Raw genomic sequence first — 16,614 nt, 5'->3', positions numbered from 1 at the left:
CTACTGGACCCAACTGTACACCAAAACAATAGCTCGTATGCATGAAGGTGTCACCCAAATGTAAGTACAATAGGACTTGGGTGGGTTGTGGGAGGCTACATATTCGACCATAAGTATAGTAGTTAAAGTGGGGTATAGGCCGGAGTCCCTATCTCTGTGGATGACTATACCACCTACTAGGCTACTCCAAGAATCTGCTTGCTGCTCTAATAGGACTGTCCATTAGCATCCAAAGCTATCATTCAGACAGGTATGTACTGTTTCATTCACATCTCTGGGAGGTGAGAGAGGTCAGTGACCATTGAGGGGGGAAGTCATGTTTATATCCCTCCAGTGGTCATCTAGTCAGTTTGAGCGCCTTTTTGGCTCTTATTCGTTGTTAAAACAGGTCTGTCCACAAACGTCCAAATTGTGCCCTGGACAAATTCTAAAATGTTTGATCATTGCAGAAAAATGTCCAAATCATACTCTTGCCCTAGTCCCACCCAAACCACGCCTCAAACATGCACTCATGAGATTTAGATGCACTGTAGACAAACAGCATAGACATCCATCTAGATATGAAATGTTGCTACTGTTTGGGATTCTGCCAGGTACTTGTGACCTGGATTAGTCACTGTTGGAAACATGGATATTGGACCTGCGGAAACAGGATATTGGACTAGATGAACCAATGGTTTGATCCAGTACATGTATAACATGTTCTTATGATTGACTGAACATATAAGTACCGTCCACTCTTACTTTGACAGCTCTGTGTGAAAAAAAAAACTATTGTTCTGAGGATCTCACTTGCTTTACAGATAATGTGACCATTTATTTTTTTATCAAAACGGGACATCTACTGATTTTCAATCCCGCCCTAGCCCCACCCCCAATTTCTTCCATTCATTTTTCATGTACACACAATATCTTATTAATTCATAATGGTAACCATAAAATTAAAAAAACCCACAGAGCAGAAAAAAATGTTAATTATCATTTATATTTGGGTTTTTTCAAAGAGGTCAAGACAGATGACTTTAAAATATGCTATGTCACCTCAGTAACAACTATAGAAAAATAGACAAATATAGTGCAATATATAGACAGCAGGTATAAATTCTCAAAACTGACACATTTCGATCACTTAATTGAAAATAAAATCATTTTTCCTACCTTTGTTGTCTGGTGAGTCTCTGGTTGCACTTTCTTCTAACTGTGCATCATTTCTTTCTTTCTGTCTTTCTGTCTATCTTTCTGTCTCTCTCCCTGCCCCCCCCCCAAGCTGCCGCCACAGTCACGCTCCCCTAACTTTTTCTTTCTTTCTCTCTCCCCATTTCACCGACGATGACAATTTCTTCCTGTTTCCCTGCCGCCAATGCAGCAACAGGGTCCAGTGAGGCGAGTGCAGCGACTGCACAATGGCCAGCCCAGAAGCCTTCCCCTGACGTCAATTCTGATGTCGAAGAGGAAGTTCCAGGCCAGCCAGTCACTGCCTGGGTGGCCCGGAACTTCCTCTCCGATGTCAGAACTGACATCAGGGAGAAGGCTTCTGGGCCGGCCATTGTGCAGTCGCTGCACTTGCCTCTCCTGGTCCTGTTGTTGTGTCAGTGGCAGGGAAACAGGGAGAGAGCCCAGGCTCCGTGATTGCCTGTCCCGTTGTCCCCACGCACAGCTTCAGGACGCTCTCTCTGAAAATGGGACATTTCGGCATCCCGAAGCAGTGCATGGAGACAACGGGACGGTCCCGTTCAAAACGGGACGTATGGTCACATTATTTATAGATCAAGTGGTTCCCACAGTGAGGGAAGGCAATTTAGAATTAATCACATTTTTTAAGTTTTGAGACCAGGAAACCTCATACATTCATGCAGTGTTTCCTGAATGTTTCTGTACAAAAAAAGTTATGTGGCACCTCATAGCTTTTCTTCAGCTGTGATTCCCTTCTTACTACCCCCTTATACAAGCTATGCTTGTGGTACAATATTGAAATTGTTTAACAAATAGCATTATCCCTGTTCTCTGCCAGATACCTCGGAAGTTAATTTAAAGAAGTGGTCTTTGCTAATTTTTAAGTGAGGGCCGTTTTGGGTCCAAATGGGCTGAAAGAGAGCCAACAAATATCTTTTTACTTGGGGCCATGATGCCAGTAGTACATTTTGACATTAATTCTTATCAGAACACCTGGCTTTGGTCATACAATGAGCCCTATGCAAATAAAGGACCACAAACTCAAAGTCCTAATATACACAACTGAAACCCATGATGCCAGACTCTGCATGTAGTATACCACCAGAGAAATAGAGAGAAATGCATTTCATCCTGAACAGTGCAAAATATAGACAGCAGATGTAAATTCTCAAAGCTGACATATTTTTTTTAAATAAATCTTTATTAATTTTCAAATGTTAACACACTTTAAATATACAAATAATTCAAAAAACAATCATTTTCTCCCCCCCACCTCCTTCCCGTAATTAATAGAAGTACATATTTAATTTCAATAATATAGATAATTAAGTATAGCAAACAATAATACATTCCCCTCCCCCCACCCACCCACCCTCCCTGAATGTGTAAGGAAGTCAAATAAAAGGAAAGGTTATTGTGACTCAATAAATACAGTCAATGGGCTCCACACCATTTTAAATGTGTTACTATATCCCAAACATTCCGCGTTCATTCTTTCATATTTGTAACTGGAACATAGGTTTACCCACCAGAAAGTGTAATTCAGTCAATCATAACTCTTCCAGTTACGTGTAACCATCTGGATGGCTATTCCCGTCATTATCAAGAAAAGCTGGCTTTTATGTCGATCCAAAGAAGATTTAATATGTAATAGAGTACCACAAATTATGGCTTCATAAGTCATTGGTATTGATGACCCAAGTACAACATTGATTTGTCCCCAAATTGACTTCCAAAAATTAAGTATCAATGGACAATAAAATAGTTTTTCCTACCTTTGTTGTATGGTGATTTTATTTTTCTAACTATCTTTTACCAGGCTCTGGCTGCATTTCTTTCTGTCTGTGCTCTTAACTGTTTCCAGGACCTTCTTATCCATTTGCTGTTTTTCTCTCCACTTGCTGCCCTATATTCAACTTTCTTCCATTTTTCTGCTTCCTTCTCAATCTGTCTACTTTTCCATGTCTTCCCCTCCTCTCCATCCATGTGCACCATCTCCTTCCTCCCTCTCTCTTCCCTTTTCCTTCCCCCCATCTTTCTTTCCACAAAGGTCTGGCATCTTTTTCCCTTTTCCCTCCCCCACCCCCATTGGGATCCGGTACTTTTTGTTTCCATCACTGCAGTCCTGCAGTCAGACAGCAGGCAGTGTGAATGAAGTAAACGTGCTGCCTTCTGTGACCCCGGAAGTTTTCCCTCTGCTACAGCTTCCTGTCCCCACACTAGTATGTTTACTTCATTTGTACAGCCTGTGGCCCAAAGAGTGCAGGACTGCAGCGTTAGAAACAGAAAGTGCCAGATCCTGACCTGGGAGGAGGGAATTATATTCTACACAGGTTTCATGGGCTGCCAAAGATGTCTCAGAGGGCCACCATTGGCTGTGCTATGAAGACTATTGATTTAAAGTCATCTTAGGTCTCTCATTGACCTTTCTCTGAAGTTTCCTTAGCCCACAGCTGCTAACTTTGGATTGACAGCCTGATCAACGCAGTGTCTTAGAGATGTCCAACTCTTTTCGCTTTTCAATGATGGACCTGACAATGCCCCAAGAAATGTTCAAACGCATTGAAATTTTCTTAAAGCCTTCCCTCGGTTCTCCTTGCTACTTTCAGTAGCTGTATGCCAGCATGTTTAGGCCTTTGCTTCATATTGTCTTCATACAAAAGAGTTTGGTTCTTCATCCATGACTACTCAGATCAGTTCTGCTGCTATAACTGAACACAAGTGGGCTATATTTGGAGCAGAAGAGTAGCCTAATGGTTGGAGCAGCAAGCTGAGAACCAGAGAAGCCCAGCTCAAATCCCATTTCTGCTTTTTGTGATCTTGGGCAAGCCAGTTAACCTTGGGTAAAAACTTATCAGTCAATATTTATCCCACAGGAGATAGCATTTTTTTTTTTTTTAAAGCTCTGCCATTACCTGAATAACTATCTGACTAATTTAGGACAGCTTATTTCTATGGTTCTCCTTCCCCAAGTAATAGAAGGGCTTATTTCAAAATCCCTGTAAGTCCTTATTAGTTGCAATGAACTTAAGAGAGTTTTGGAAGTAAGCCTTTCAGTTATTCAGGCACCAGCACTGAATAGCAGCAGTGCCTGGATAACTTTCAGGCTGGCCCCAAATCAAATCCTAGACCACTCCAGTACCACCTGGATAGTACAAAGGCAATCAGAGCAGGTATTCACTGGTATTCTATAGTTAAGTGCTACTGAGCATCTGCTTCCGACCCACGCAATGCTGTTTGTCCAGTTAAATAGCTCTAAATATCAACTTCTTAGATTATAAGCCCGTTAGGGGTAGGAAAATGCCTGCTTTACCTGAATGTAACTCATCTTGAGCTACTGAAAATGAACTTGAGCATAATTCAAATCCCTATTATTTGTTGTTGGGGTGTTTTTGGGTTGTTTTTTTTTAGAATTTAGCTCATGCTTTTCCAGTAGTAGCTCAAGGTGAGTTACATTCAATTAAGTAAGTATTTACCTGTCCCTAGAAGGTTTACAATCCAATAACTGATGCCGAAAGCCACCACAAGCCAAATGGCACAGTTACCACAGGGTTAACATGCAGGTTACTGGCTTTGGTGTGATTGTCAGTTTTTCATCCATTTTTATGAGGATCCCATTGTCGCACTGAAAGAGCTAGGGCATAAGGCTGCGAAGGTCATTTCATTGGTGTGTTAATAACAGCATATGAGGGATCTGCTGGTATTTATGTTGGTATTTTAGTACATTCACAAGGGCTGTGCATATGTTCTCATTTGCATTTCAAAGAGAGGACACATGTAATCTCATGACACTGATTTTTTATTTTTAAGGAAGCTGGAACCGACAAGAGTGTGTATCCATTGCCGGAGCCACAGGATTTCCTTTTGGCCTCTCAAGTAAAATTAGAGGACCTAATGAAAGACCTGAGAAAGCTTCAGAAGGATCTGCAAGGTAATGAGATCCATTTATTGTTTTACTAATGTTTGCAACCCGACACAAAACAGATCAGGATGCACTGGAGTGGCTTTCAACAGCAACTCTAGCAGTGAGGAAGTGTAGCCAATTACAATTGGAACACAGCATTCCTTCCCCTCTCCTCCCATCCTTGTGCACCATCTTCTTCCTATCTCTCTCCCCATCCCGTGTTCTGACATCTCTGTCTTCTCCCTTTCGTATGGTCTGGCATCTCTCCTTCCCACAATCTGGCATCTCTCTCCCTTCCCTTCACTGGCATCTCTGTTTCTTTGCTTCCCACCCCCTTTTTGTGGTCTGACATATCTCTCCTTCCCTTCCCTCCTTCCTGTGATCTGGTATCACTCTCTTTGCCTTTCCTTAGTCTGGCATATCTTTCTCCCCTTCTTTCTTACCATAATCTGGTATCACTCTCTCTCCTTCCCTCCCCCTCATCCTTCCCCTTCCAGTGGTCCACCTCTCTCCTTCCCTTTCCAAGGGTACTGAAGGAACTTAGGGAAGTTCTGTGGCTTCGCCAGATGACCTATTCAATGCTTCTACATCAGGAGTGGTACCAGAGGACTGGAAAAGGGCAAATGTGGTTCCTCTGCACAAAAGTGGAAGTAAGGAAGAAGTAGGGAACTACATGCTGTTATGTCTGACTTCTGTTATAAGTAAATTAATGGAAACGCTTTTAAAATAGAGAACAGTTATGTTTCTAGAATTCAGTGGATTATAGGACCCAAGGCAACATGGATTCAGTAGAGGTAGGTTTTGGACAAATCTGATCAATTTTTTTGACTGGGTGACCAGAGAATTAGATAGAAGAAGTGTGCTAGATTTGGTGTATTTAGATTTTAGGAAAGCCTTTGACAGTGTTCCACACAGGCATCTAATAAATAAACTTAGTTCCCTCGGAATGGGCCCCAAAGCGAAGGACTGGTTGAGTGGAAGAACTGGTTGAGTGGAAGACGACAGAGAGTAGTGGTCAGTGGAGATCTCTGTAAGGAAAGGGATGTTACCAGTGGTGTGCCTCAATATGTTCAGTTCTTGGCAGTGGCATAGCGATGGTGAATGACACCTGGGGCAGTAGCACCCCTCTCCTACCCTCTTCCCCACACCCCCGCTGCACACATGCGCCCCTTCCACACACCTTTATATCATCAGCGTGAGCAGCCACCATTGCATTAAATATATAGCCTCATGCTACATAATTAAAAACGAATCCTTATTTCATGATGATTATGGACTTCAATGTATCTTAAATAGAAAACTATCTTTAAATAGATTTTTCCTCAAAAAGCATTTCACTTTTAAAAATCCAATTTTTTTTTTTTTTGTTTTAATCATCGATTTTTATCTACCCTAACTGGTATTATGAGCTATTTATTGTTATAGAAAATTTTGTTTAAAACACAGGGCCCAATATTTTAAAGCATTTAACTAGCCAGCAATTTTCAATGACTCTATTTCAAAGGTTATGCTGAAAATTATTACCTGAAAAATGCTGGGTTGAGTGAGTAGGTGATCTCAGGAATTATTCATATACGTAGTGGCAATGTTCAATTCAGTCTCCAGTTGACTTACCTGGTTAACTTAGGACAGCAAACAGGCTTTCCTGATTTATTTAGATAGCAGACTGGATATCACCACCATCTGGATAACATCAGTGGTTGCCACTTTATCCAAATAGTGGCACTGAATATCCGTTTTTTTTAACTGTCATGGCTAGTTTTTTAGAAATGACCACATCAGCAGAATATTGACCCCAATGATTTTTACTGGAATTTATGTTGATTGACAAGTAACAATCCTTTATTTTTTCTTTTGTTATATATTTATTTTAGTAATATCTTTATTAAGAATATAAGAATTGCCACTGCTGGGTCAGACCAGTGGCCCGTCGTGCCCAGCAGTCTGCTCACACGGCGGCCCTTATGTCAAAGACCAGTGCTGCGTATGTTTAGCAGGAACTTGTCCAACTTTGTCTTGAATCCCAGGAGGGTGTTTTCCCCTCTAACAGACTCCTGAAGAGCGTTCCAGTTTTCTACCACTTTCTGGGTGAAGAAGAACTTCCTTACGTTTGTTCAGAATCTATCCCCTTTCAACTTTAGAGAGTGCCCTCTCGTTCTCCCTACCTTGGAGAGGTTGAACAATCTGTCTTTATCTGCTAAGTCTATTCCCTTCAGTATTTTGAATGTTTCGATCATGTCCCCTCTCAGTCTCCTCTTTTCAAGGGAGAAGAGGCCCAGTTTCTCCAATCTCTCACTGTACGGCAACTCCTCCAGTCCCTTAACCATTTTAGTCGCTCTTCTCTGGACCCTTTCAAGTAGTACCATGTCATTCTTCATGTACGGTAACCAGTGCTGGACGCAGTACTCTAGGTGAGGGCGCACCATGGCCCAGAACAGCGGCATGATAACCTTCTCTGATCTGTTCGTGATCCCTTTCTTTATCCCAGTTAATAAATCCCAGTCAATAAATGCGAATAATTATTTTTATTGAGTTATTTTTTTTTTTTTTGCATTTATAATATACATATTTCACAAAAATTAAATACAAGAAATCAAAGTCCACAACAATTGAGTTGGTGCTGTCTGGCACAGGGTGTGGCAGGCCACCTGGGCTGGATAGTGTACAAGGTATTTTTGTTTGATACATGCAAGTATAAATAAAGGAAAAAGAAATCCCAGTTGGATGTAGATTTTTCAACATGCAGACACCTATTTTTCATAGGATTCTGGATAAACTAGTTAGAAATGAAATTATGGTAGATAAGGGCAACGCCCAATTAAGAGCATAATGAAAAGTTAGGTGCTTCTCTGGGAAAGAGATACAAAAAAATTGAATATGGGTTACAGCCAGAGTCAGAAAAACACTAGGAATTAATAGTAAGAATAATCATAATCATAATAATATATAAATAATTGTGTAATTTGTTGGTTAAGCAAGACTTAGGGGAAAATTAATTATATAATACATCTGTAGAGCAATTAAAATTAGAAGATTTCTATCTCTTTTTCTTTGTTTAACCAGAACATCAATTTCCTGCCTAAAGCCTGGTCTCTTGGTGTTCTTTGTCTAAACTACTATGCCCAGGGGACTAACAAGAGCCTCTGGCTTCTGGTAGTTGTAAGGAAGATATAGGATTTCACATTCCGGAGCAAAGGCAGTCTGTATTTTAGAATTAAATCTTTTTTATTAGCCAACAAGAAAACCTTGAACAGTACAAAGAAATCTTCCGGTAAAAAACAAAGAGTGACAATCCCACCCACTCTCCCCCCACCCCATCCCACAAAATCCCAAATGCAGCAACATGACAAGAAACCACAATCGCATAGCGGCATATGCAAACACATGCGAAAACAGTAAACATCTAAGTAGCCAATTTCCCCCCCCCCCCCAACCTTCCCAACACAACTAATCACAAGTCTTGAAACACATGACCAACAGAAAAATGGAAAGTCTTGGTGGGGGTCTCCACCAATCCAAAAACACTAGTGCAGGGGATACCAAAGGCAGAGACAACCGCCACAAAATCAAGAGATCCAAATAGAAAAAGGGACCAGGGCAGCCCTATAGGGACGCATCACCTAACGTGTTCAAAAGATGACTATGCGCTCTATGGGGCAGGGATCGTAAATATGGATCCCAGATAGTTAAAAGAAAAGCTTCCTCCGTTTGTATGTGTGTTGTGCATCTTGCATTTTCCAAGCAATCAGTCTAGCAATATGAGCTCGCCAAGCCCAATAAGAAGGGGCAGAGGAAGTGATCCATAGCTGCAAAATCATTTTGCAGCCCAAGAGACAAAATCCAAGAGAGGATGCCCCGCCTAAGGAGAGTAAAAGCCTCTGAAAAGCCCAATAAAAAAAGAATGGGATTGCAAGATATCACCCTCCCCAACACATGACATATATGCACAAACTCTTTTCTAAAAAGCATGTACCACTGGGCAGGTCCAAAAAGCATGAATAAAATTAGCGCTTTCCAAAGAACACTTAGCACAAACATCGCTATCTAGAAAGCTCATACGATGGAGCTGCGCTAAAGTGATATAAGCCCAATTAAGGAAACGATAACGACATTCGCAGAGAGAGGCACTGTAAACAAGGCGAGGAATACCACGCAAACTGGCCCCAACATCCCAAGCTTGAAGAGAGAGCCCAAGATCCTGTTCTCAAGTAACTTTCAAAGACGAAAAAATCAAGGGTGGGCCCAATGAAAGCAAGGCTCTATGGATCCCAGCAATAGAAGGACGATCCTGGTTCATATTATCAAAGAACTTTCAAAGCTTACACCCCCACCGAAAAGATCACTGGATCAACAGCTAGAGAACCAAAATAGTGTTTAAGTTGATGAAAAGCAAAGCAATGCCCCCATCCCGCTAGCTGTGTATGACTTATTGGCATAACGTACCCTACTTGTTGGACCGCTGTATGAGAAGCAGGCTCACAATGGGAAGAAACAACTGAAATATACAAGAAATAAAATCAAGCAGAAAAAAAGACTCACCCCCATCTTCTTCAAACCATTTTTTTCCATCTTAACTATCCACTTACACTACCCCTTAACAGAAGCTTCTTTTTCAATTAGTAATCTTTCAAGCAGAGTAGGATCAAAATAAATATATCTAATAGAGTCTAATGTTATCATTCATTTATTGGGAAACTGGAGGAAAAAAAACTCCTCCCAAAGCTGTTATCCTGTCTTTCAATTTCAGAAATTCCTTTTGAGATAGTTATAAGGTCTTAGGAACATCCAGAAAAATCTGAATAGGATGGCCACAAAACTTGAAAATCTTATTTCCGGAAATACGTCTTCAATATATTAATTTTTTCCTCTTCAGTTGAGAGAGTAACTTGGAGGGAAGCCCTAGTATTAATTTCTTTCTGTGAGGATTCTAGGAAATTTGTCAAATTTAATGATTTTGATTTGGTTCCCTCTTTTGCTCCTCATCTACCCTCTCAACTTAAGGAATAAAAACATTTCTAAAGTCAGAAATATTCAATTCCTTTGCATTATCTAATTGCAATATCTCCTTTAAATATCTAACCACAATATCTCAGAAAACAGAAGATAAAAATACATAATACATAATGTTCTTGAACAAATATGGTATTGAAGAGATTATAATTGTCTATGGATTAACAAGCTGTCTTTAACAAAAGCTGAGGAAACTGATTAGTAATTAACGATAGAAGAATAAATTTGCGATTGGTATCCTTCTTATCAGTTTTAGAATATACATTATGAGACTTGTCAACTGTCTGGTGAGAAAAACTACAAAGTTGTGGTAGGAGTTATTGTATTGTTTATATAAATTCCCAAAATGTCTCTTTTAAATCTAATATAGCTAACTGAATCAAAACAAGCATACACAGCAGAAAAGATCCCCAAAGTGAACAGACTGCCGTGAGCATGAGCGGACCGCCGGGCAGGATGGACCACTGGTCTGACCCAGCAGCGGCAATTCTTATGTTCTTTGGGTCATTCTGATGTTTTATTTACAGCTTGTGAGAAGCAAGCAAGCCTGGTATACAGTGAGTCCCCAGAACAGCATCTCCAGCCTTTCAAGGATGAAATGGAAACATTTATTCAGAATGGTAAGTAATAAATAACTCTTTCTAGGCGGTGTCAGGTCAAAAGCGCGCCGGGACAAAGGCGCGCCCAGACAATTGAGCGCAGCGTGCGCCGCCACACCGCTCTAAATTACTGTTTTTAGTGCTCCGACGGGGGGGGTGTGGGGGGAACCCCCCCACTTTACTTAATAGACATCGCGCCGTGTTGTGGGGGCATTGTGGGGGGTTGTAACCCCCCACATTTTACTGAAAACTTTACTTTTTCCCTGTTTTTAGGGAAAAATTTCCATTTAAAATAAAATGTGGAGGGTTACAACCCCCCAAACCCCCCATAACACCGGCGCGATGTCTGTTAAGTAAACTGGGGGGTTCCCCAACAAAACCCCCTGTCTGAGCCCCTAAAAACTGTAATTTAGAGCGGCACGGCGGCGCGCGCTGCGCTCAATTGTCAGCGCGCGCTTTTGTCTTTCGCGCCGTTGTCTATGAACCTTCTAGGCAGAGATACCAACATTTCAAAATGACTGGAGTGACAAACACAATATAGATTACCTCTGCTTGGACACAGTGAAGGAGCTTGCTTAATATTGGAGTTGCTGTGTATCCAGAGTGCTGGCTTCTAAGAATAGGGTTACTAGCTGACTGGGATTACATTAGTTTCTTTTATTCCACCAATACCATGCGGTTCTAGGTGGATTACAAAAGGAAGAGATTCTGGCCACTTCCAGAAGATTACCGGGAAGCTATTGGTTGTAACATTTGGAGTCTGGTGATGGAGTGAGGATTTTGGTTGTATCAGGAGTTAGTCTTGACATATTTCTTGAACAACTTGGTTTTTATTTCCCTCCTGAAGGTTCTGTAGTTTGGTGCTGAAATCAGTGAATTGGAGATGTGGTTGTCTAGTTTCGCTGCTTGCGTGGCGAGTAGTCCGTCGTGTATTTTTTTTTACACTGAATGCCTTTGATTGGGGGTTGGGTGAAGGGTGTCTGAGTTCTCCTTGGTCTGGAAGAGTTGTTCCGAGTTAGGACAAGTTTACGATCTACTGGTATGTTTTATGAAGGAAACATAGGCATCTATAGTCCTTCATAAAATAGGATTCTGGAACCACAACATTTACATGCAGATCATGTAAAAGTAGGTACACACTTTCACTTGACACTTTTGGAGAGGGAAATTTTCTATAAATGGCACCTAAATTTAGGCTCTAATTTCACACCCAACTTGTGTCAAGGAAGTGTGTTGTAACAGAGGCAAGGTGCTGAAACGGTAGATCAGTGTGAAGATGCACTTATGAAGGGATGCTGAAAAGTTCTCAGCCCTTTCTCGGCCCAACCAAGAAAGGAATGACGTGGATTCAAGAAACTGAACAAGTTATTCCACATAACCCAAGTTATTGCCCCTAAATTTAACATCCTTGGCACATCATGTCTGAATTTTCTGTAACCCTTCCAAAAACTACTCTGATGTCATTTGAAAATTGTCACCCTTTCAAACTCTTTTTTAAGGTTTGGAAGCAGAAAATAGTGAGATGGAGCAAGATCTGGTAAGTAGGGTACATGGTCTATGCACTGAAACCCCAACTGCATCAAAACATCCATTGTTTTACCAGCCTTGTGTGCAGGTGCATTGTCTTGCAAATAGAGAACTCCTTTCCGCAGCTTCTCTCCCCTTTTTTCTTTCAATACCTCCTTTAATCAGCGCAGCAAATTATAGTAGTATTCTGTGTTAACTGTTTGGCACCTTGGAAGATAGTCAGTCACTGCATCACCTTCCTGATCCCAAAACATTGTGGCCATGACCTTTCCTGCTGACTTATGGGTCTTGAATTTTCTTGACCTTGGAGAACCTGAGTGTCACCATTGCATGGACTGTTGTTTTGTCTCAGGATCATAGTGGTGTAACCATGTTTCATCAACAGTAACTAGTCATTCCAAAAGGTTGGCACCAACTTTGCTGAAAATGCTGCAAAATCATCTTGGCAGTGTCCACTCTACATCATTTCTTGTCAGCATTCAAACATTTGGGCACTCACTTGGCTGACATCTGCATACCCAGCTGCTCGTGGATTATACACCCAACACGTTCCCTGGATATCTGTAGCTGATATCCACCAATCTGCCAAAATCAGGTCATGGGCATGTCAACAATTTCAGGAGTTGACACCATTTGAAGACCTTGCTGTATCTTCAGTCTTGAAATCTCAACGCTGAAAGTTTGTATACCACTTCTTCACTATAGAGTATGATGGGCATTTGTCACTCAATGTGTTCATCATACATTCATGAATTTCCTTTGGAGTTTTCTTCTGCAGGAATAGGAATTTCATGACGGCTCAGAGTTCCACACTTGAAAATTCCACACTTTTCGTTGACATGGTTCAATCAATGATCTGAAACAATGTCAAAACATAGTAACATAGTAGATGACGGCAGATAAAGACCCGAATGGTTCATCCAGTCTGCCCAACCTGATTCAATTTAAATTTTTTTATTTTTTTATTTTTTCTTCTTAGCTATTTCTGGGCAAGAATCCAAAGCTTTACCCGGTACTGTGCTTGGGTTCCAACTGCCGAAATCTCTGTTAAGACTTACTCCAGCCCATCTACACCCTCCCAGCCATTGAAGCCCTCCCCTGCCCATCCTCCACCAAACGGCCATACACAGACACAGACCGTGCAAGTCTGCCCAGTAACTGGCCTAGTTCAATATTTAATATTATTTTCTGATTCTAAATCTTCTGTGTTCATCCCACGCTTCTTTGAACTCAGTCACAGTTTTACTCTCCACCACATCTCTCGGGAGCGCATTCCAGGCATCCACTACCCTCTCCGTAAAGTAGAATTTCCTAACATTGCCCCTGAATCTACCACCCCTCAACCTCAAATTATGTCCTCTGGTTTTACCATTTTCCTTTCTCTGGAAAATATTTTGTTCTACGTTAATACCCTTCAAGTATTTGAACGTCTGAATCATATCTCCCCTGTCTCTCCTTTCCTCTAGGGCAGGGGTGCCCACACTTTTTGGGCTTGCGAGCTACTTTTAAAATGACCAAGTCAAAATGATCTACCAACAATAAAAATGCTAAACATATATATATTTATTTATATATATATATATATATATACACACCGAGTGTACTTTGTATTTATGTTCAAATATTTTTTTATTATACAGCCCCCCTCCCCCGAAGGCCTGACCCCCCCTGAAGGTCTGCACATTCCCCCTCAAAGGTTGACTCCCCCCCTGAAGGCCTGCACTACCCCTTGAAGGACTGCACTCCCCCCCCCCCGAAGGCCTACCCTCCCCACATCCATTTACCTAATTCCAGCAGGGAGCAGTCTGCAGAGAGGATCGCTGGTACTTTAGCGATCCTTGCAGGTTGCCATAGGCCTCAGGAGCTGTCTTCCCTCTGCCCCAAGCCTGTCTCTGACTTAGAGGAGGGGCAGGACCACGGCAGAGGAAGACAGCTCCTGAGGCCTATGGCAACCTATAAGAATTGCTAAAGTACCACCTGCCACTGGCCGTCTCCCATTCGTCCCCTTTGGAGATCCCCACAGGAATAAGGAAGTTAAATTAATAGAATACTTAGGCACAGAAAAACAAAGAAATACTTCCAAGAACTGTCCCATAAGAACTGCCTGTCACAATGCTCATTAGTGGAACTGAATAAAAGACAAGTACAATGGATTTAGAAGGGGGACGATCCGCCCGGGTGCACGGCTTGGAGGGGTGCACAGCCGGCCAGGTCCGGGTCATCCTGCCTTTCTTTTCCCCTGGTCCGCGCTCGGGGCTTGCGCCTGCCTGGTCCCGCGCCGACGCTCGAATGGTGCCGTCAACTCCCGCGAGTCTCGCAATAACCAACAGCACCATTTGGGCGGCGGGAGCGAGCCCCGTGCGCAGACCGGTGGAAAGGAAGGGCAGGAGGACCCAGACGGCTGTGCATCCCTCCAAGCCGTGCACCCGGGGCGGGGGCGGGGGCGGACCGCCCCACCTCGGTACGCCACTGATTGGGAGGCCGATTTTGGGGTTTTTAAAATTGTATATCGGGCAGCATTAGGCCTCGCTCTTACCTCAATCATTTCAGGCGCTTCTATTTCTTGTGATGCGCTGAGCTCCGTCCCCCACCGACCTTCACCCCGCCCTTCCAGCACTCTGATTGGCCAGCGTTCTTTAAGAGGCGGGCCAGTCAGGAGGGGAAAAAAAGAGAAGGGAAGAAGGGAACCTGCTGTGCGATCAACTGGGGTCACCTGAGCGAACGACCTGTCGATCGCGATCGACGCGTTGGGCACCCCTGCTCTAGGGTATACATATTCAGGGCTTTCAGTCTCTCCTCATACGTCTTTTGGCGCAAGCCTCCTATCATTTTCATCGCCCTCTTCTGGACCGCATCAAGTCTTCTTACGCCTTTCGCCAGATACGGTCTCCAAAACTGAACACAATACTCCAAGTGGGGCCTCACCAATGACCTGTACAGGGACATCAACACCTTCTTCCTTCTACTGACTATGCCTCTCTTTATACAGCCCAGCATCCTTCTGGAAGCAGCCACTGCCTTGTCACACTGTTTTTTCGCCTTTAGATCTTCGGACACTATAATCCCAAGGTCCCTCTCCCCGTCTGTGCATATCAGCTTCTCTCCTCCCAGCATATACGGTTCCTTCCTATTATTAATCCCCAAATGCATTACTCTGCATTTCTTTGCATTGAATTTTAGTTGCCAGGCATTAGACCATTCCTCTAACTTTTGCAGATCCTTTTTCATATTTTCCACTCCCTCTTCGGTGTCTACTCTGTTACAAATCTTGGTATCATCTGCAAAAAGGCACACTTTTCCTTCTAACCCTTCAGCAATGTCACTCACAAACATATTGAACAGGATTGGCCCCAGCACCGAACCCTGAGGGACTCCACTACTCACCTTTCCTTCCTTCGAGCGACTTCCATTAACCACCACCCTCTGGCGTCTGTCCGACAGCCAGTTTCTGACCCAGTTCACCACTTTGGGTCCTAACTTCAGCCCTTCAAGTTTGTTCAACAGCCTCCTATGAGGAACTGTATCAAAGGCTTTGCTGAAATCCAAGTAAATTACATCTAGCATATGTCCTCGATCCAGCTCTCTGGTCACCCAATCAAAAAATTCAATCAGGTTTGTTTGGCACGATTTACCTTTTATAAAGCCATGTTGCCTCGGATCCTGTAACCCATTAGATTCAAGGAAGTACACTATCCTTTCTTTCAGTAACACTTCCATTATTTTTCCAACAACTGAAGTGAGGCTCACCTGTAGTTTCCTGCTTCATCCTTGTGACCACTTTTATGAATAGGGACCACATCCGCTCTCCTCCAATCCTCAGGAATCACTCCCGTCTCCAGAGATTTGTTGAACAAGTCTTTAATAGGACTCGCCAGAACCTCTCTGAGCTCCCTTAGTATCCTGGGATGGATCCCGTCTGGTCCCATCGCTTTGTCCACCTTCAGTTTTTCAAGTTGCTCATAAACACCCTCCTCCGTGAACGGCGCAGAATCTACTCCATTTTCTCGTGTAACTTTGCCAGACAGTCTCGGTCCTTCTCCAAGATTTTCTTCTGTGAACACAGAAGTATTTGTTTAGCACATTTGCTTTCTCCTCATCACTCTCCACATATTTGTTCCCAGCATCTTTTAGCCTAGCAATTCCATTTTTTATCTTCCTCCTTTCACTAATATATCTGAAAACATTTTTATCTCCCTTTTTTACATTTTTAGCCATTTGTTCTTCTGCCTGTGCCTTCGCCAAACGTATCTCTCTCTTGGCTTCTTTCAGTTTCACCCTGTAGTCCTTTCTGCTCTCCTCTTCTTGGGTTTTTTATATTTCATGAACGCCAACTCTTTCGCCTTTATTTTCTCAGCCACTAGGTTGGAGAACCATATCGGCTTCCTTTTTCTCTTGTTTTTA

The 16,614-nt window shown here is 42.5% G+C and overlaps 1 protein-coding gene across 3 annotated transcripts in view; it reads left to right on the top strand.

The window, feature by feature from the left end:
• FMN1 (formin 1) overlaps window positions 1–16,614 on the top strand; it is a 119,532-nt gene that overhangs the window by 91,765 nt on the left and 11,153 nt on the right. For 2 of the 3 annotated variants that reach the window (XR_004540101.1, XM_033951595.1), the window contains exons 12-13: window positions 4,984–5,104; window positions 10,615–10,707. Coding sequence is in view for 2 of the 3 variants with exons in the window: in XM_033951595.1 (XP_033807486.1) it covers window positions 4,984–5,104; window positions 10,615–10,707 (214 nt within the window). In the remaining variant the exon portion in view is untranslated. The other variant, XM_033951596.1, reaches the window with a different exon arrangement.

Source organism: Geotrypetes seraphini, chromosome 7 (genome assembly GCF_902459505.1).
Source record: "Geotrypetes seraphini chromosome 7, aGeoSer1.1, whole genome shotgun sequence".
Taxonomy (NCBI): Eukaryota; Metazoa; Chordata; class Amphibia; order Gymnophiona; family Dermophiidae; genus Geotrypetes; species Geotrypetes seraphini.
The sequence above is the reverse complement of the archived record's forward strand: the minus strand, read 5'-3'. Positions and strand labels throughout refer to the sequence as shown.